The 21729-nt window shown below is 41.2% G+C and overlaps 1 protein-coding gene across 1 annotated transcript in view; it reads left to right on the top strand.

Annotated features, from left to right (window-relative positions):
• Positions 1-21729, top strand: part of LOC126426852 (dnaJ homolog subfamily C member 11) — a 133899-nt gene that overhangs the window by 86259 nt on the left and 25911 nt on the right. The window contains exons 8-9 of the mRNA XM_050088873.1: positions 7656-7772; positions 13609-13800. Coding sequence (XP_049944830.1) covers positions 7656-7772; positions 13609-13800 — 309 coding nt within the window. The remainder of the gene's footprint in view (positions 1-7655; positions 7773-13608; positions 13801-21729) is intronic.

Below are 21729 nucleotides of genomic sequence, written 5' to 3'. Positions count from 1 at the left end.
GAGGCGATGGAGAAACTGCACCCTTCTTCAATTATCCTGAATTCAGCACTGATCCATGTCAGAAGTAATAAACTGGTCAAAAATCACTGCACTGATAAAGCAAGTTTAACATTTAATGATGCCTGGGGCCACATACATGCCAGAGAGTGCTGTGGTTGGTCGACAAAGCTCGCTCCCCGCGTAAAAGGTTTCAGTGCATCTAGCGCCGTGAGCCGGCACACAAACGACCCCCATATTGTTGCGAAACAGTCGATCAGAGATGCCGCATTCTCCGGCACTAAACTATGTATGCGTTCTCACTTAGGAACCGCAAAGGCTGCTTGGGAATATGACCTGAAGTAAAAGTACGTATGTTTTTCAAATGAAAAAGAAAAAAAGTGATGAATTTGATTTTCACACTTTTATTGAATAATTTTACTCTTTATTTTACACGATTTGGTGAAAGGTGGTCGCAGACCCCCTAGAAAGAGCTGGCGGACCCCTAAGGGGTCTGTGGACCACACGTTGGGAAGCCCTGGTATGGAGGATGTTTATGTGACATTCCTCAGGTAACCTCTTAATTCTGGAATGCACGATGGATCGACACAATTACGTATCTATTCTCAGAGGCTACATCCACTCCTACGAGCAGTTTGATTTTCCCCGGCACGGTGGCATCTGCCGGAAGGACAGTTCTGTGTGATGCGCACCTTTGAAGAGCACCAGGATGTGTTAACTGTACTTCCCTGGTCACCAAACTCCCTGGGTTTAAACCCAGTCTAAAGTAAGTGGGACCACCTCCATCGGGCTGAGAAACGTAGCACAGCTCGCCACAGCACTGGAAACTGCACAGTTTCACACACCTCTCGGCATCTTCTAGAACGTCGTTGACACTCTTCCTACACGTCTCCCAGCGGTCCAATCATTCGAGCTTTTGACAGGTGGTCACATTTAAGTGACTGGACAGTGCACTTATTTCCATAGTAAGACAGTACGTTATTTTCATCTTATTAACTCTTGCTTTAATGTCTTCTTTCTGTGAAATGTCTTGTTCTGTTACTTCTCCTAGATACTAGAACTTGTTAGTTCTCTCAATAGTTCAGTGTTTAGTTTTCGTTAATTGCTAGGTCATCGGCAAATGCTAAGCAGTCTATTTGTAGGTTGCCACTTTCATAACCCAATGTGACTCTCTCATTGATTTGCCTTTCTCCTAATGACAATCTCCATTCCCCCGTGACTTTTGCTAGAACACGGTTAAAGCGCTGTGTGGAATGACCACTTCTCTGCTTCACTCCAGTTTTGATCTCAAAACTCTTCCAAACTTCACCCATCTGAATTTTGCTTTAGAATTAATGATTGGTCATGTTTGCTTAATTAGAGCTGTGGTTTTACTATTTAGGCCCAGTTCATTGAGTATTTCAAATAGTGACCTCCTACCAACTGAGCCATAGGCTTCCTTGAACTGTTTTATTGATATAAAGTATCTGCCTAAAAAAGCTGACATTAAGCTTACACAGTTACTTGATTTTCCACATTTGATAAGACAAGGAGTAATAGAGTAAACAACTAGGAGTGGTTTACATTAATTTTTATCTTCACTTCCTTTTTTGTATACTATTTAACCAGTGGTGTGTGGTATCACTATTTTAATAATCATTGAAATCATTATCTGGGATGATAGTTTCACCTAACATGCAAGAGGTAAGAAAAGAGACCATGTATTTATGTATACCAGAATCAATAAAATTTATAATCTGTGTCATCACAAATATTTGGCTGTTTTTTTCTGAATATGTTGCAATTTCCGAGGTTGTTATCACAGTGGGACTGAACGTAGCTGTTTTTTTCTGAATACATAGCAGATTATGCATTGATATTGACATGAGAATGTGGCAGTATTCCTTTCTCATGCTTCAAATCATGTCGTCTGCCCACTGCTCTCTGTTTTGCTGCGTAGAACCAGCAACTCACACACTCCCTGTCATTCCTGTCGTATCTGCAGTGAGTGTTGACAACATTGCTGCACAAAACACATCTGGACTTTTACCTGCTCCTGCAAAAATGTAAACTATTTTTGAGTAATTGTCCAATTTTAACATCAATTCAATTGTGGCTGCAAATGTGTCCAGGTAATCTTCTATTCAAATGTGGTAGATTCATAAAAAGCTGAAATATGTAGTGTACATTCCCATGCTGGCAGTATCACAAAACCTAACTAATTTTGGTCAAATGCCAGTTGTACCATACTCATTTTGGTTGCTGGTTTGTCCTATTTCTCAGCCAAACTGGGTGTCACTGATCACTCTCGAACCCTTCCAAAATCTTCAAAATACGAGGCATGTTCGGAAAGTAAATGTACTGTAACCGTAACAGGCTTTTTTAAGGGTTGGTGACTGTGAGGGTTTGGGGTAACTTCCCTGACCAGAGCGAGCCTCAAAGGAACACGGTAATATGTAAGCTCACGCTGTAATATCCAGTTGCGTGAAAGATGTCTGAAGGAAATGCCACCAAGTGTAATCCACATCCTACTCGCGTTCGTAGCAACACCTACCAAAATATTTCCACAGATCAAAATGATTTTTGCCAAATGTGCTACAAAATAAAGTGTGTGTTTAAGCGGTGCGGGAATTTTAGTAGAGGCAGAACAATTGTTTGTGATGAACAGAGGAGTGGAAGACCTTCCATTTTGAGTGACGAGTTGGTGCAAAAAATAGAGGAAAGTGTTCATGATGACTGCCGATTGACAGTAGATAAAATTTCTGAGATGTTTCCACAACCCTCCGGAACTCTCATATTAGCCACTCATGTTGGCATATAGGAGACTGAGCGCATGATGGGTCAGAACAAAGCTGACAGAAAACCACAAGAAAAATCTTGTCAGTAGCACCTGCAAGTTTCTTGAGTGACTCGAATTGGAAGGTGAGGGTTTCCTGAGCTGTATTGTGACCGGAGATGAAACTTGGGTGGCTCATTACGCACCCTAGACAAAAAACAGTCATCAATTACCCTTCAGCTTCAGAGCTTAATTTTCAGTGATTAGTCTTCTAATAAGATGATGATCATTATTTAAAGGATGTTGCATCAAATCCCCCACCCTTATCTAGAGTTATAAAATAGCGCTTGTTATCTTTTTGGTGGTATCGCTGTCTGCTGCCAGTGGTTTTTCGATGGAATAAAGTTTCATAACATTGAAACAATTATATTCACTAATATTTTCGCACATTGAATGATTAACAAAAGATACCTCTGCCTTCAGCAGTAATACAAAAACATGGTAGCTCCATTTACAGCAGCTCTTCCACCTAGAGTGCCCATTTGACATCACATTTCCATCCAGGCAGTCAATTTACAATTACGCTTGTACCAAGTCTGTTCACAATGAAGAAGAACAGAGATATGATACACTACTGGCCATTAAAATTGCTACACCACGAAGATGACGTGCTACAGACACGAAATTTAACCGACAGGAAGGAGATGCTGTGATATGCAAATGATTAGCTTTTCAGAGCATTCAAACTAGGTTGGCGCCGGTGGCGACACCTACAACATGCTGACATGAGTTTCCAACCAATTTCTCATGCACAAACAGCAGTTGACCCGCCTTTCCTGGTGAAACGTTGTTATGATGCCTCGTGTAAGGAGGAGAAATGTGTACCATCACATTTCTGACTTATTGGTCGAGATCCAACGACTGTTAGCAGAATATGGAATCAATGGGTTGGCAGGAGCACTTGCGGTGGTGTACTCGGCGACGTACCTCGGTGCACGAATGGCAAAACGTAATTTTTTCGGGTGCATCCAGGTTCTGTTTACAGCATCATGATGGTTGCATCCGTGTTTGGTGACATCGCGGTGAACACGCATTGGAAGCGTGTATTCCTCATCGCCATACTGGCATGTCACTCGGTGTGATGGTATGGGGTGCCATTGGTTACACGTCTCGGTCACCTCTTGTTCACATTGACGGCACTTCGAACAGTGGACGTTACATTTCAGATGTGTTACGACCCTTCATTCGATCCCTGTGAAACCCTACATTTCAGCAGGATAATGCACAACCGCATGTTGCACATCCTGTATGGACCTTTCTGGATACATAAAATGGTTGACTGCTGCCCTGGCCAGCATATTCTCCAGATCTCTCACCAATTGAAAATGTCTGGTCAATGGTGGCCGAGCAACTGGCTTGTCACAATACGCCAGTCACTACTCTTGAAGCTGCATGGGCAGCTGCATCTGTACACCTCTGTTTGACTCAATGCCCAGACATATCAAAGCCGTTATTGCGGCCAGAGGTGGTTGTTCTGGGTACTGATTTCTCAGGATCCATGCACCCAAATTGCGTTAAAATTTAATCACATGTCAGTTCTAGTATAATATATTTGTCCAATGAATACCTGTTTATCATCTGCATTTCTTCTTGGTGTAGCTATTTTAATGGCCACTAGTGTATAAAACCAATAAGTTTACACCATTGTTGATACTAATTGCTGGTATTTCTTTGAAACTCTTAATAAAAATGAAATTACAGAAATTTAAATAAAATGCTTCAATGTTAATCTAAATGTATATAATATGAACATATTTAAATGTGAAACAACTAATTATTTATGAATACAGTGGAGACTCAATTATCTGGACCTCAGTCATACGTGTTGTTGTGGTCCTCAGTCCCGAGACTGGTTTGATGCAGCTCTCCATGCTACTCTATCCTGTGCAAGCTTTTTCATCTCCCAGTACCTACTGCAACCTACATCCTTCTGAATCTGCTTAGTGTATTCATCTCGTGGTCTCCCTCTACGATTTTTACCCTCCACGCTGCCCTCCAATACTAAATTGGTGATCCCTTGATGCCTCAGAACATGCCCTACCAACCGATCCCTTCTTCTGGTCAAGTTGTGCCACAAACTTCTCTTCTCCCCAATCCTATTCAATACTTCCTCATTAGTTACATGATCTACCCATCTAATCTTCAGCATTCTTCTGTAGCACCACATTTCGAAAGCTTCTATTCTCTTCTTGTCTAAACTATTTATCGTCCATGTTTCACTTCCATACATGGCTACACTCCATACGAATACTTTCAGAAATGACTTCCTGACACTTAAATCAATACTGGATGTTAACAAATTTCTCTTCTTCAGAAACGCTTTCCTTGCCATTGCCAGTCTACATTTTATATCCTCTCTACTTCGACCATCATCAGTTATTTTGCTCCCCAAATAGCAAAACTCCTTTACTACTTTAAGTGCCTCATTTCCTAATCTAATTCCCTCAGCATCACCCGACTTAATTAGACTACATTCCATTATCCTTGTTTTGCTTTTGTTGATGTTCATCTTATATCCTCCTTTCAAGACACTGTCCATTCCATTAACTGCTCTTCCAAGTCCTTTGCTGTCTCTGACAGAATTACAATGTCATCGGCGAACCTCAAAGTTTTTATTTCTTCTCCATGAATTTTAATACCTACTCCGAATTTTTCTTTTGTTTCCTTAACTGCTTGCTCAATATACAGATTGAACAACATCGGGGAGAGGCTACAACCCTGTCTCACTCCCTTCCCAACCACTGCTTCCCTTTCATGTCCCTCGACTCTTATAACTGCCATCTGGTTTCTGTACAAATTGTAAATAGCCTTTCGCTCCCTGTATTTTACCCCTGCCACCTTTAGAATTTGAAAGAGAGTATTCCAGTCAACATTGTCAAAAGCTTTCTCTAAGTCTACAAATGCTAGAAACGTAGGTTTGCCTTTCCTTAATCTTTCTTCTAAGATAAGTCGTAAGGTCAGTATTGCCTCACGTGTTCCAGTGTTTCTACGGAATCCAAACTGATCTTCCCCGAGGTTGGCTTCTACTAGTTTTTCCATTCGTCTGTAAAGAATTCGTGTTAGTATTTTGCAGCTGTGACTTATTAAGCTGATAGTTCGGTAATTTTCACATCTGTCAACACCTGCTTTCTTTGGGATTGGAATTATTATATTCTTCTTGAAGTCTGAGGGTATTTCGTCTGTTTCATACATCTTGCTCACCAGATGGTAGAGTTTTGTCAGGACTGGCTCTCCCACGGCCGTCAGTAGTTCCAATGGAATATTGTCTACTCCGGGGGCCTTGTTTCGACTCAGGTCTTTCAGTGCTCTGTCAAACTCTTCACGCAGTATCGTATCTCCCATTTCATCTTCATCTACATCCTCTTCCATTTCCATAATATTGTCCTCAAGTACATCGCCCTTGTATAGACCCTCTATATACTCCTTCCACCTTTCTGCTTTCCCTTCTTTGCTTAGCACTGGGTTTCCATCTGAGCTCTTGATATTCATACAAGTCGTTCTCTTATCTCCAAAGGTCTCTTTAATTTTCCTGTAGGCGGTATCTATCTTACCCCTAGTGAGATAGGCCTCTACATCCTTACATTTGTCCTCTAGCCATCCCTGCTTAGCCATTTTGCACTTCCTGTCGATCTCATTTTTGAGACGTTTGTATTCCTTTTTGCCTGTTTCACTTACTGCATTTTTATATTTTCTCCTTTCATCAATTAAATTCAATATTTCTTCTGTTACCCAAGGATTTCTACTAGCCCTCATCTTTTTACCTACTTGATCCTCTGCTGCCTTCACTACTTCATCCCTCAAAGCTACCCATTCTTCTTCTACTGTATTTATTTCCCCCATTCCTGTCAATTGCTCCCTTATGCTCTCCCTGAATCTCTGTACAACCTCTGGTTCTTTTAGTTTATCCAGGTCCCATCTCCTTAAATTCCCACCTTTTTGCAGTTTCTTCAGTTTTAATCTACAGGTCATAACCAATAGATTGTGGTCAGAGTCCACATCTGCCCCTGGAAATGTCTTACAATTTAAAACCTGGTTCCTAAATCTCTGTCTTACCATTATATAATCTATCTGATACCTTTTAGTATCTCCAGGGTTCTTCCATGTATACAACCTTCTTTCATGATTCTTAAACCAAGTGTTAGTTATGATTATGTTGTGCTCTGTGCAAAATTCTACCAGGCGGCTTCCTCTTTCATTTCTGTCCCCCAATCCATATTCACCTACTATGTTTCCTTCTCTCCCTTTTCCTACACTCGAATTCCAGTCACCCATGACTATTAAATTTTCGTCTCTCTTCACAATCTGAATAATTTCTTTTATTTCATCATACATTTCTTCAATTTCTTCGTCATCTGCAGAGCTAGTTGGCATACGTATTTGCAATTATCTAGATTATCAACCGTGAGCAAATGTGTCTGTAATGTCTAGTCTGTGCGTGCACTGACTCGTAGCACGGACACAACTGCCCACACCGTGTGCAGCAAACGAACAGTAGGAACTGCAAGATAGTGAAACAAAAGAAACTATAGATTCAGAAAATGATGCAGGACCATCTCGTGCAGAGCCCACCACGGAAACAGCTTTCCAATGGCTTTGGAAAACAAAGAGCTTTTGATACCGTGAGTTTTCTATAGTTAAAACGAGTTTGTGATGCTGCAGTAAGGAAGAGAGAGAATTTTTAATGTCAAATGAGAATTACCAGATATTTTAAACAAAATTAAACTACGGTGAGTGTCCTGTGTGAATCTCGTTAGATATTTCACGATTAACCTTACTATTTGGTCTCCTCCCCCCCAAATCGACGTGACCCCAAAATCTGTACTGTAGCATCGCTCGGTTCCAGGGCCGGCACGTTCGGGGCTCTGGTGGAGGTGGGCTGCGAGAAGAAGGTGTCGGAGCACAGCAGCGTGTCGGCCGCCGTCACCGTCGGGCTGCCCGTCGGCGTCTCTCTCAAGCTCAAGTGAGTATTGCGTATCTGTTCCCTCTGGATCTGAGCGACCACACTGCAATTCGTGTATAGAGTTTCCAGAATGAAATTTTCACTCTGCAGTGGAGCTCGCACCGATAGGAAACTTCCCGGCAGGTGAGAACTGTGTCGGACACGGGTCCGTCGCCCTTTGTAGGTGCTGCTGCCCGAGCACAACTTGCAACCTATCTCCAACCTTCCAGACTTCACAGAAGTTGGTGGAGCACTCGCCTGTGAAAGAAAAAGTTCCAGGTTCGTGTCCCAGTCCGGTACAGTTTTAATCTGCCAGGGAGTTTCACGTTCGTAGGACCACTTTCAGACTATTCCTCGTCCGTGCCACACTTGAATAGTGCCTGGGAGAAGGGGACACTTATATTTTTCCTTCCGAGAGAAGTTTCCTCTTATTTTATTACGTTTCTTCAGAAGTTACCTTAAAGACACTGTATACCGTAGAGGGTCCCTCCCACTGTGAACTGCTGCACGAAACACTTATCTATCCAGTGCACGGTCAACTACTCTTTTCAACTTGAACCACAATTCTTCTCACCCTTCTCTCCAGAGCTTTCCTTAATGAGATGCGACACTTTTTCCTCTCTCGATTTAGTTTGCCGGACATACAAATTTGGTGCACTTTGTACTTCGGTAACCGTTGCTTATCCTTAAGCTTCTCTAAACCCTATGCAATGAATGGCCTCAATATCACTTTAATTTAAAACTTTTTCAGTGACAGTGCAAAATCTTCCTCAGGTACACATTCTCAGTGCGACATTATCACACAGTGAGGTATTTCGTACATAACAAATTAGTATGTCTGTTCTCCAGTGGAACTGAAAGGTTAGTAAATGATTTTAGTATGACGTACTACATGATACAATTTAGTCACTTAGCTATTTTAACTTTTGCAGTTGTATTTTAGTTAAGACAGTGAACTCAGATGTCTGCATCTCTGAACGACAAGTTCTTGTTGTGAATGCCAGCTGTCGCAAAATTTGTGGCGGTGGCCACCTCAGTGCCTATCGCTGCTGCAGTGAAATATAATGCCGTCAGAATGTTGCATCACTTGTGTGCTCGGCCCGAGATGGAAGTAAAAAGACCTTTATTAAGAATACATTTGACGTTATGTTGTAACACGCAACTAAGAGTAATTGAAATACACTATAAATCCCTGTAACATAATGTGTGTATCAAAATTACACTGACAAACTTCGAGGGTATGCAGAAGGTGTCTCGAGGAACAAAATGAGAATAAGAATGTGCGTCCAGAAATGTCGTCCGATGGTGCTTCAGGGCATCGAAGTTAAAGGCACTGGCTCACATAAATGTATGTGTATACAGGGTGATTCCATGATGGTGCATATTTTCAGGGGTAATGGGGAAGGGTAAATACTATCAATCTGAGGTAAGGGACCCTGGTCCAGAAATGAACAGTTTGAAAGTTACAAGCAAAAATCAGTATGCTGCTTCTGACTGATTACATATCCTAGTATTTTTGGTGCTGAAATTGTAGGGTAGGCAACATTCAGAGGTGGTGGTATGGGCCAAAAAAAAAAAAAAAAAAAAAAATGTCCAGTAGACGTGGGCACTATGCTTACCTAAGGAGCTATGAACACTTGTCCGATAGACGATGTGTGTTTCACAGTAGTGAAGATGAAGATGAACAAGTACTAGTAGCTCTTAAAGTATGCATTTTAGAACCCGTGTCTACTGGACATTTTTTCTTGTTTTGGTCCATACATCCTCTAAAAATGGAGAAAACGTGCTGTAGAAGAGAGACAGGTGTCAGTGCCTATAACTTCGACACTATGTAGCGTCGTCCGATGATACTGCCAGACACTGGTTTCTATCCTCATTTTGTTCTCGACAGTTTCTATGTCCCCTCGAAGTTTGTCGGTGTAATTTTTAAACGCCCTGTATATTACTATTAAGAGGGCTATGCCGAAAGTTTTTAGCAGAATGTGTGAAAAAAAAATTTATGTGCAGAAAATGTTTACAACTGTTCAAAATACTTTCCATTAGCATGTATACATTTTTCCATTCTCTGAAACCACTTAGAAAATGTCAGTCCAAGCTTCTTTTGGGATGTCACTTAGTGCACTCTTGTACGCTGCAATGGCCGCTTCATCTGATGAAAACTGCTGCCCTCAAATTTTTTCCTTAATCTTAAGGAACAGAAAGAAGTCACAGGGGGCCAGGTCAGGTGAATAGGGGAGATGGGGCAACACTCGCACTCTTTTCTTCTCCAGAAAGTCCATTCTTCTGGCAGCCCTGTGCGCAGATGCATTGTCGTGATGCAGCAGGAGGTGCCCACTCTTGGACTTTGGATGCTGTGACTCCCATGTGGCGATGACTTTTGGAAGAAAACTGTTCACGTACCATTCAGCATTGACTGTACAACATGTATGTGAGGTCACATAGGTGAGATGCCTGATCCTTGTGAAAAAAGTTGCCACCACCTTTTTTCCAGAGCTCCGACTTCGACAAACTTTTGTGGGTGGTTCCTCCCCTGGAAAGCACCACACAGAAGACTCCCTCTTCATTTCAGGGTCATAATGGTAGACCCACGTTTCATTACCTGTGACGATATTGTAGGTGTCTCAGGACTTCCCTCCATTGAATTTTTTGAGCACGAAACGACACCAGTCCACTCTCGCCTCCTTTTGGCTTTCTGTCAGGGAATGTGGCACCCGACAGGCACATCTCTTAGTAAGGCCTAAGTGACTACGAACGACGGTCTGTGCTGCTGTCGATCCAATATTTAGGGTCCCTTCAATGCCGCAAAATGTAAGATGTGGATCTCCTTTGATCATTTTCCTCGCAGCATCAATGTTTTCAGGAGTCACAGCCGTTGCCGGCCAACCGGGACGAGGTTCATCTTCGATCGACTGCCGACCCCTCGAAAACTCGCGAAACCAATTTCCAACTGTGGCCCTAGAAGGCGAAGCTTCACCAAAAACATGCAGCAAAGGAGAATGGCATTCTTCAGCACTTAAACCCTTTTTATAACCGTAAAAAATCGTGGCATGAAAGTCACGGCTTGAAAGCTCCGTCCTGGACCGTCTCTGACTCAGCACTGCCTGTGGGGGTTCACCGCTAGACGGGCTGCGCGCACACATCCCGAGGTTGAAAAACATCGCTCTTTCGAATGAAAACAACCCCATTGTCCTCCGCCTTATGATTTATAGCCTGCTAAAAACTTTCGGCATAGCCCTCGTAAGTCTTGTAACATGAAATCACTTGTGAAGTGCAGGACTGTGAAAGCTTCAATCCCTTGTCACACTACATATTTCACTTAGATACTTTAACTCCTTGCACGGTTCAGATAATTTAAAAAGTAGGAAAGCTATTTATTTACAAAAGCAAATCATAAGAGTCTTATATGCTTATAATTACCAATAGTTTAAAGGTTTAATACAGTAAAGAAACTCACAGTTTGGATTTACCTCATAACATTTCTACCAATGTAGGGCCTCGTGTCGGTTTGAGATGAAGCTCAGCCCACCATTTCTGCACGTGCAGTGCAAAATATTATATCTCTACAAAGATACTCTGCAATCCGCCTTATGGTGCACGGCAGTGGGTACCTTACATGCTGCCAGTCGTTCCTGTTCCTCTCGAAAATGGAGTGAGGGGAAAAAACGGTTTGTGTATTGTCCTGTACAAGCCCTAATGCCTCTCGTCTTCGTGGTCCTAATGCGACCCGTGAACTGACGGCAGTAGAATCTTTTCACTGTCAGCCGTCACTGCTCTCCCTCTAAATTTTCTCAACACTATTTCATGAAAAGAGCATTGTATCCTCCTCCCTCAGGGATTCCCATTCGAGTTCAGTGAGCATTTCCATAATAATTACCACTGATTGAACCTTCTGGTAACAAATCTAACAGCAAGCCTCTGAATTGCTTCCTTTAATCTGAATTGGTGGGGATTGCAAATACTTCAGCAGTACTTGCAAATGGGTTGTGAGACTTTTCTGTACACAGTCTCCTTTACAGATGAGCTATACTCTCCTAGAATTCTCCCAATAAACACAAGTCTGCCACACTCCTTTCCCACCACCAACGATACACGCTCATTCCATTTCGTATCGCGTTACACCTAGGTATTTAATCGATGTGACTGTGTCGAGCAGCACATCACTGGTGCTATATTCAAACATTACAAAGTGTTTTTTTGTACTCATCTACATTAGTTTACATTTTTCTACATTTAGAGCTAGCTGTCATTCATCGCACCACATAGAAATTCTGTCCAAGTAGTCGCGTATCCTCCTACAGTCACTCAGTGACGACACTTCCCGTACACTTCAGTGCCCTCAGTGAACAGCTGCAAACTGCTGTCTGTCCTGTCGTGCATGTGTATAGAGGACAAAAGTGGTCTTATCACACTTCCCTGGGACACTGCTGCCAGTATGAGAGTGATACGAGTCTGATAAATTTCCATGAAAGAAGAGAAGATTTTTGTTGCACCTTCACGGTTGGAAAGTTTGAGTATTCCGAGGAGCGTATAGAGACATTTTGAAAATGTGCAACATACAGTTCATTGACGATGGCTGTCTGAATGATTTAAAGTTTGTTGACTGTCATTGAAAATGGGGCAAACAGAGTTTCATGCTGTTATAGAACATATTCATTTGAAGTGTTTGACTACAGCACATATCAAAACCGTACTTCAGGAATTTCACATGGACTCTGCACTCCCATTGGAGAACATTTATTTTTGTATTAATCAATTTAAACACGGTTGAACAACCACAGATCTTGAAGCATGTTCTCGGTGTGCAGCTGAAGTCACCACAAAGGAAACTGTTGGCAAAACTTATGATACGGTAATGCAAGACCGCTATATAAAAATTCGTGTGATCGATGAGATTGTTGGCATTTCAACTGAGCGAGCACCTAGTATCGTGCACAGAGAATTGACTACGAAGAAATCCATCATTACACTCCGTAGTCAATGCGGCAGTCAAAACAGTGGACAAAGGCTGGTGGAAATGAACCGAAAAAGCCAAAGACCACTTTGTGAGCTGTTAAGGTGATGGCCACTGTCTTTTTGGGAGTTGCAAGGAGTAACGCTCACAGATTTCTTGGAAAAAGGCAGAACCTTAACTGGATCGTATTATGATTCAGTGTGGGATCATTTGAAACTTATGTTGGCTGACAAATGATCAAGGTTGGCATGTTAAAAAGTGCTATTTCACCAGGATAATGCATCATCCCACGCATCAGCGATAACAGTGGCACAAATTTGGCTCCTTGTCCACCTTGTTTGCCAGACTTGGCCTCTAGTGAGTTTTTCCTGTTCTGATCCCTAACGTTAAACTTTGGCTTATGGCCAAGATATTTTCATCTAATGAGGATGTGACAGTTGTAGGCAACGAGTATTTTGCAGAGTTTGACAGAACCTGTTTTTCCAGAGGGATGAAAAAGTTGGAGGATTGGTTGACAGTGTATATACCTCAGAGGAGACTCTATAAAGAAGTAAGGTGTGTTGTTTACAAAACAAATATTTTTGTTGCTTTTCTTACCAGGCCTCCCTTACGCACTTGTCTTTAATGAACAGTCTCCACCCAGGACAGTGTACTGAGTTTTGTTACTTAGGAAGTCTTTAAGCCACTCACATATCTGAGAACTTATGGCACATGTTTAGAGCTTTATTATTAATTTGCAGTTGGGCACTGTGTCCAAACGTTTTCTGGAAATCTAGGAAACATACACTTTGTATTCCTGAACCATGTTATGCAGTGTCAAGAACAGATTTTTCTCTTAAAAAATTTAGATGTCATTTGTACCAGTAGCTGTACACATCTGTATCTGTGACTGCGAATTCTCCCCAGGCTGGGCCGCGGTTCGCAGACGTACGTCATGCCCATACACCTGTGCGAGGAGGTGCTGCCGGCGCCCGTCTTCTACGCCACCGTCACACCGATCGTCATCTGGGCAGTCGTCAAGAAGCTGGTCGTCGACCCGATCGCGCGGGGTGCCGCCCAGCGGGAGAAGGAGCGCCAGCGGGAGGCGAACAAGGCCAGGTGAGTCTGTGCGAGCGGACGGAAGTTGCGAGGAATCTCATAGGGGATCACAGGACGGTGGCATTAAACTGATTCAGGTCAGGTTATAGGAGTCCCGTACTTAGGAAATTAATGTAAGGATGTAGACGTTGTAATTTGGCCCCACCGCTCATTGTGAGGTTGTACTGGAGGTGGTCTGCCATTGCCTCCCTTCGACCTGTTGTGAAGTGTCTAGTGTGTACCCTATTTACCCAATTACACACTGAAGAGCCAAAGAAACTGGTACACCTGCCTAATATCGTGTAGGGCCCCCACAAACACACAGAAGTGCCACAGTATGATGTGGCACGGACTCGACTAATGTCTGAAGTAGTGCCGGAGGAATTGACACCGTGAATCCTGCACAGCTGTCCATGAATCCGTAAGAATACGAGGGGGTGGAGATATCTTGTGAACAGCACGTTGCAAGGCATCCCAGATATGCTCAATAATCTTCATGTTTGGGGTGTTTGGTGACTAGCAGAATTGTTTAAATGGAGAAGAGTGTTCCTGTAGCCACTCTGTAGCAGTTCTGGACATGTGGGGTGTGTCACATTGTCTGGCTGGAATTGCCCAAGCCCATTGGAATGCACATGAATGGATGCAGGTAATCAGACAGGATGCTTACGTACATCTCACCTGTCAGTCATATCTAGACGTATCAGGGATCCCATACCACTCCAACTGCAAATGCCCCACTCCTTTACAGAGCCTCCACCAGCTTGAACAGTTGCCTGCTGACATGCCTGCTCGTCCAACCGGGCGACGTGTTTCCAGTTGTCAACAGTTCAATGCCAGTGATGATGGGCCCAGGCGAGGCGTAAAGCTTTGTGTTGTGCAGTCATCGAGGGTGCAGGAGTGGGCCTTAGACTCCAAAAACCCATAAAGATAATGTTTTGTTGAATGGTTTGCACACTGACACTTGTTGATGGTCCAGCATTGAAATCTGCTGCAATTTGCGGAAGGGTTGCAGTTCTTTCATGTTGAAGGATTCTCATCAGTCGTCATTGTTCCTGTTCTTGCAGGATCTTTTTCTGTCCACAGCGATGTCGGAGATTTGATGTTTTACCAGCTTCCTGATATTTATGGTACACTCGTGAAATGATCTTACGGGTAAATCCCGAACTCATAGCCACCTCGGAGATGCTGTGTCCCATCGTTTGTGTGCCATCTATAACACAAAGTTCAAACTCGCTTAAATCTTGATAACCTGCCATTGTAGCGGCAATAACCGATTCAGCAACTGCGCCAGACACTTGGTGTCTTATGTAGGCGTTGTTGACTGCAGCGCCATATTCTGCCTGTTTACATATCTCTGTATTCAAATACTAATGCCTATACCAGTTTCTTTGTTGCTTCAGGGTAAGACGAGTTTTTTTTCCCAAATTTGTCATTCAAAAGATTCAGGTTCACCTTATATTCACAGATTAAACTATTGTTGCAGATGTCAACATTTTTACGTAGTTTTTTAAAGAATATAAGGGTAGTTTCACATTTGTGGGGGTGGTCTTACACTTAGAGATGAAGCTTCACTATTGAGGCCGTGTGCTGATTTATTTTGAAGAATTCGGAAGGGTGGGATTGGGAAACGGTACTCGTGTTCCGACAGGCTCAAGATTTCCCTGTATTCAGTATTGACTTTGCTCGAACAATCACATGACATTGGCTTGCACAGCACTATTGCGAGAGATAAGCGAGAAACTATCAGAAATCACTGCACGAGTCTACCACTCTGATTATAATTTGATAATTTTGTGAAACACAGGAGGAAATAGCATTAAATTCTATCCTCTTTCAAACTTTTGTTGTGTTTGAACAGGTTCGCAATAAACATTCTTATACATGTACGTATACCGTATACAGACATTAATGCTGCCGCTTTTTAAGTGAAGGTTGTTCTTAAAAAAACATCAGTTAATTCAGGATCCAGACCAATATTTTATTTGGTTATGAGAGACTAGTGATTTACTAAGTGGATTGCAAATGAGAAATTTGGTCACTGTTCACATATTACAATACCAGGTAAAAATATTACTGGCTTTTAATCATCTTTAGAACATAATGGCAATGTTCACTTGAAACGAGAAGGAAAATAAATCCAGAATGAAGTGTCTAACAAAGGAAATATTGCATTAAACCGATTATAATTGTTCTACCAAGAATAAAGCACAGTGGCAAGAGCCACTGTGGAGAGAGTACTGACGGATGTCTCTAGATCGCAGGACGAGTGAAAGTTTGTGAATGGAGTGAATCGTAATTATTGTCTTTCATTTGTGTATTAGTTTTTAGCTATGAGCTCCACATTAGAAGATACTGCAGTCTGTAATTCACAGTTGCTCGAGCTCAGCACTACAGAAGGGTCGGAAGGCTAACAGTGGCGTCAGCTCGGCCGAGACTTAGAGGAGAGTAGGGAGGGGAGCAGAGAGCGGCCAGCAAATCTGTCGTGCTGCCAACTGTGGTAGTCTGTACCTCGTGTTGTGGCTTATTATGGCTATCTGCCACGTTTAAACTGCAGATTGCTTTTGTAGTTTGTCATTTGTAGTCACAATCGAAGTGACTTTACAACTGGACAAATACTCAACAATAGTATTCATTACTGCAGGAGGTCATAAAAGTTTAGATACGGACCAGTGGAATACTTCTGTGTTTGTCGGAGCTCACTGTGTCCTATGACGGGAACGAAAGAGGGTGTGTGTCGGCTGCTGGTTCTTTGCAGCTAGTGAGAGAGTGGCGGGCAGGTGATATGTTTGAAAGCAAGAAACATTGTAACATTATCACGTCAGTGTAGAAGCAAAATCTGATATGTATTTGGGAAAAAAGGAGATATGTTCTCAGGTCCCACTGTAACAACAACCTAAGATATGGTAACACATTCGGAAGAAACAGCCAAATATTTGTGACAACAAACACACAAATTTCACAGCTGTGCTGTTGGGGGAGGGGGGGGGGGCAGCAGGTGGTGGTGATTATTATTATTATTTCCTTCACTTTCTCAGACGTTAAGTCCGATTAAAAATGGAGTGACACGGACCTTGATCAAGCGTCACTTCCTTTTAACTGTACGGTATGTGTTATATTGCATTTAGGAACTTTCGGGTAATTGAACATGTATCAATAATTACGGATTTCTGTAGCTGTATATATATGTTTGGATGTAGCTGTATTGCATTGATGTACTGGTGGATATTGTGTGGTATGACTCCTGTAGTTGATAGTATGATTGGTATGATGTCAACTTTATTCTGATGCCACATGTCCTTGACTTCCTCAGCCAGTTGGATGTATTTTTCAATTTTTTCTCCTGTTTTCTTCTGTATATTTGCTGTATTGGGTATGGATATTTCAATTAGTTGTGTTAATTTCTTCTTTTTATTGGTGAGTATGATGTCAGGTTTGTTATCTGTCGTTGTTTTATCTGTTATAATGGTTCTGTTCCAGTATAATTTGTATTCATCATTCTCCAGTACATTTTGTGGTGTATACTTGTATGTAGGAACGTGTTGTTTTAAAAGTTTATGTTGTAAGGCAAGCTGTTGATGTATTATTTTTGCGACATTGTCATGTCTTCTGGGGTATTCTGTATTTGCTAGTATTGTACATCCGCTTGTGATGTGATCTACTGTTTCTATTTGTTGTTTACAAAGTCTGCATTTATCCGTTGTGGTATTGGGATCTTTAATAATATGCTTGCTGTAATACCTGGTGTTTATTGTTTGATCCTGTATTGCAATCATGAATCCTTCTGTCTCACTGTATATATTGCCTTTTCTTAGCCATGTGTTGGATGCGTCTTGATCGATGTGTGGCTGTGTTAGATGATACGGGTGCTTGCCATGTAGTGTTTTTTTTTCCAATTTACTTTCTTCATGCCTGTTGATGTTATGTGATCTAAAGGGCTGTAGAAGTGGTTATGAAATTGCAGTGGTGTAGCCGATGTATTTATATGAGTGATTGCCTTGTGTATTTTGCTAGTTTCTGCTCGTTCTAGAAAGAATTTTCTTAAATTGTCTACCTGTCCATAATGTAGGTTTTTTATGTCGATAAATCCCCTTCCTCCTTCCTTTCTGCTTAATGTGAATCTTTCTGTTGCTGAATGTATGTGATGTATTCTATATTTGTGGCATTGTGATCGTGTAAGTGTATTGAGTGCTTCTAGGTCTGTGTTACTCCATTTCACTACTCCAAATGAGTAGGTCAATATTGGTATGGCATAGGTATTTATAGCTTTTGTCTTGTTTCTTGCTGTCAATTCTGTTTTCAGTATTTTTGTTAGTCTTTGTCTATATTTTTCTTTTAGTTCTTCTTTGATATTTGTATTATCTATTCCTATTTTTTGCCTGTATCCTAGATATTTATAGGCATCCGTTTTTTCCATCGCTTCTATGCAGTCGCTGTAGTTATCCAATATGTAATCTTCTTGTTTAGTATGTTTTCCCTTGACTATGCTATTTTTCTTACATTTGTCTGTTCCAAAAGCCATACTTATATCATTGCTGAATCCTTCTGTTATCTTTAGTAATTGGTTGAGTTGTTGATTTGTTGCTGCCAGTAGTTTTAGATCATCCATGTATAGGAAATGTGTGATTTTGTGTGGGTATGTTCCAGTAATATTGTATCCATAATTTGTATTATTTAGCATGTTGGATAGTGGGTTCAGAGCAAGGCAGAACCAGAAAGGACTTAATGAGTCTCCTTGGTATATTCCACGCTTAATCTGTATTGGCTGTGATGTGATATTATTTGAATTTGTTTGGATATTAAGTGTGGTTTTCCAATTTTTCATTACTATGTTTAGGAACTGTATCAATTTAGGATCTACTTTGTATATTTCCAATATTTGTAGTAACCATGAGTGGGGTACACTATCAAAAGCTTTTTGGTAATCAATGTATGCGTAGTGTAGCGACCTTTGTTTAGTTTTAGCTTGATATGTCACCTCTGCATCTATTATCAGTTGCTCTTTACATCCACGTGCTCTTTTGCAGCAGCCTTTTTGTTCTTCATTTATAATTCTGTTCTGTGTTGTATGTCATTAATTTCTGTTTAATGACTGAAGTTAATATTTTGTATATTGTTGGTAGGCATGTTATGGGGCGATATTTAGCTGGGTTCGCTGTGTCTGCTTGATCTTTAGGTTTCAGATATGTTATTCCGTGTGTAAGTGTATCAGGGAATGTGTATGGGTCTGCAATGTAACTGTTAAATAATTTAGTTAGATGTGAATGTGTTGAGGTGAACTTCTTTAACCAGAAATTTGCTATTTTATCATTTCCAGGGGCTTTCCAATTGTGAGTAGAATTAATTGCTTGGGTGACTTCATGTTGCAAAATTATCACTTCAGGCATTTGTGGTATCATCTTGTATGTGTCTGTTTCTGCTTGTATCCACCGTGCATGCCTGTTATGTTGTACTGGGTTTGACCATATGTTGCTCCAGAAGTGTTCCATGTCTGTTATGTTTGGTGGATTGTTTATTTTAATGTGTGTGTTATCTATTGTCTGGTAAAATTTCTTTTGGTTTGTGTTGAATGTTTGGTTTTGTTTCCTTCTATTTTCACTTTTTTTGTATCTTCTGAGTCGTTTGGCTAATGCTTGTAATTTCTGCTTCTTTTCGTCTAATTGCTCTGTCGCTTCTTGTTGTGAGATTTTACCTAACTTTTTTCGTTTTTTTTCCGAGATTTCATTTCTTATAAATTGTGTTAGCTGTCCGATGTCTTTTCTCAGTTTTTCTATTTTGATCTGTAGCCTGTGTTGCCATGCTGGTTTTGTGGGTTTCTTCTGTGTGTTGGTTGGTTCTGATCTCTGCCTAGTGTGTATATTTAGTGTAGTGAGTGCTCCTATATAAACCAGTAGTTGTAACTCTTCCATAGTTGTGTTTTCATTTATTTTGTTGTGTATGATTGTGTTGATAGTTTTTATTGTTGTTTCGACTTGTGGGTTATTTGGTGGTCTACGCAAGAATGGCCTAATGTCTGTATTTGTGTCTTTGTATTCTATATATGTTAGCTGAAATTTTTCTTGTATATCTAACATCTGTGTCACTTCGTGTTCTATTTGTGCTTGTTCTGGTGGCTGTCTTAAGATTTCGTTTTCCTCTGATTGTTTAATTGGTGCATGTTGTTCTTTGTTTGTTTGCTCTGGGATGTTTGAGTCCATTACTGTATTTTCTTCTTCTTCTGATTGCACATTATTTTGTTCCAGTATTTGTTGTACTTGTTGTTTGATGTTTTCTAATTCTGACTGGGGTATCCTGTTATTTTTTATTATTACACGGATCTGATCAGCTAATCGTTGTTCTGTTAAAAATTTTAATTCTGGGTATCTGGTAATAAATGTTGTGTATACTTGTGATCTGTATCCAGTTGTGTTGGTTCCTAGGTTTGTTGCTTGGTAATAACAGAACATGAGGTGTCGATTAACTTCATCTGACCATCTCATCCTCTGTCTTTGTTTTCCTTCTAGGGTGGTTGCAGGAAGCATATCCTGCAAAACACCTCTATTTGGATTTAAATCATTTTCCAGTTGGCTAGCAGTGTCGTTACCATTGTGGGCGGGCATAGGGTTCAAGCGTCGTCCCCGACCATGACGGCGCTTGTCCGAGGCTTCTTTAGTTCTGTCCTGAACCAAGTAATCACACTAAAAGGGGGGTTAGCCCTATTAGTGGTTTGTTCTTTTCGTCGCCTTTTACGACTGGCAGAACATACCGGAGGCCGATTCTTTTCCCGGGCCTCCACGGGGTTTATTATTATTATTATTATTATTATTATTATTATTATTATTATTAAAAATAGTGATACCACAGACAACAGAGTTAAAAAGCAAAAAAGATAGAAAAGGAAACAGTCCAAAAATTAATGTAAACAATCAATAAATGCCATAAGTTTAGAATAGGCGTAATTTTAATGTTTTGGCAGATACTTTGTCAATAAAACAGTTTGTAATTCTGATTACTCGGAATATGTTAAAAATAAGCTTTTTCTTAAGGAGCTTCTTAAAATAAAGGGGTCATCTAATATTCAGATTTGTCTTATATTCAGGGGTAAATCCAGTACCTGTGCTCTGAGGATGACTGTGGTGGCTGCTTGTACATTGTGCTGCTGGGTTTGTGTTGTTACGAATGAAGGGAAGGGAGAGGGAGTTCCAGCACACATCCTACTGCACTAGTGGGGCCACTGAGCTTAACATCCCTGTCAGACAGACAGTGTCGTGTGGCCTCACGTCGGAGACTGAGCAGAGGTTTGGAATGTAAGCCGGGAAATTGATGCAGAGGCTGGTGATCACAACCTCTCCTTCCTCTGCCAGCTAAATACTGGCAGTGAAATTTTCCACAACCGGGATTCGAACTGGCTCACCGAAGTCGATGCCACCACGCAGGTCTGTATCAGTGACCTCGGCTACAGAGGTGGGATTTTATACTGATTGACAGATAGAATTTTGGCCAGTACTTATATTAGAGGCGAGGTATGTAGTAATGCTGATAGGAACATGGTCACACTCTGAATTTTCTGCAGATTGCTTTGGCCGAATGCTCAGTGTGTAGCAGTCTTTTTGTTGCACCTGTCTGCAACTTGACTTGTCTTCTTTATGGTGAGGTGCAATCTGTGCAACCTATCCTTTTCATATTATTGATATTCCAACGTGGGCTTTCCATTGTTTGACTTTCGAAGTAAGACTTCCTTTTTGCAGTAATTTACTATAAATACTTGTCTTTACTACCTGACAGCTGATAAAAATGAAATATAAATGATCACATTTGAAATTGTTTGGGAAAGCTCTCTAAGAGGCATATTTGTAAACGTAATTAGACGAATAATTAAGGAACGGGCATTAGATCTACATATATGTCCGTACTTTGCAAACCACCGCAAAGTGCGTGACACAGAGTACGTGCCATGGTACCAACTGTTAAGGT

The sequence above is a fragment of the Schistocerca serialis genome, chromosome 11 (assembly GCF_023864345.2).
Source record: "Schistocerca serialis cubense isolate TAMUIC-IGC-003099 chromosome 11, iqSchSeri2.2, whole genome shotgun sequence".
Taxonomy (NCBI): Eukaryota; Metazoa; Arthropoda; class Insecta; order Orthoptera; family Acrididae; genus Schistocerca; species Schistocerca serialis.
This window is presented reverse-complemented; position numbering and strand designations above follow the sequence as displayed.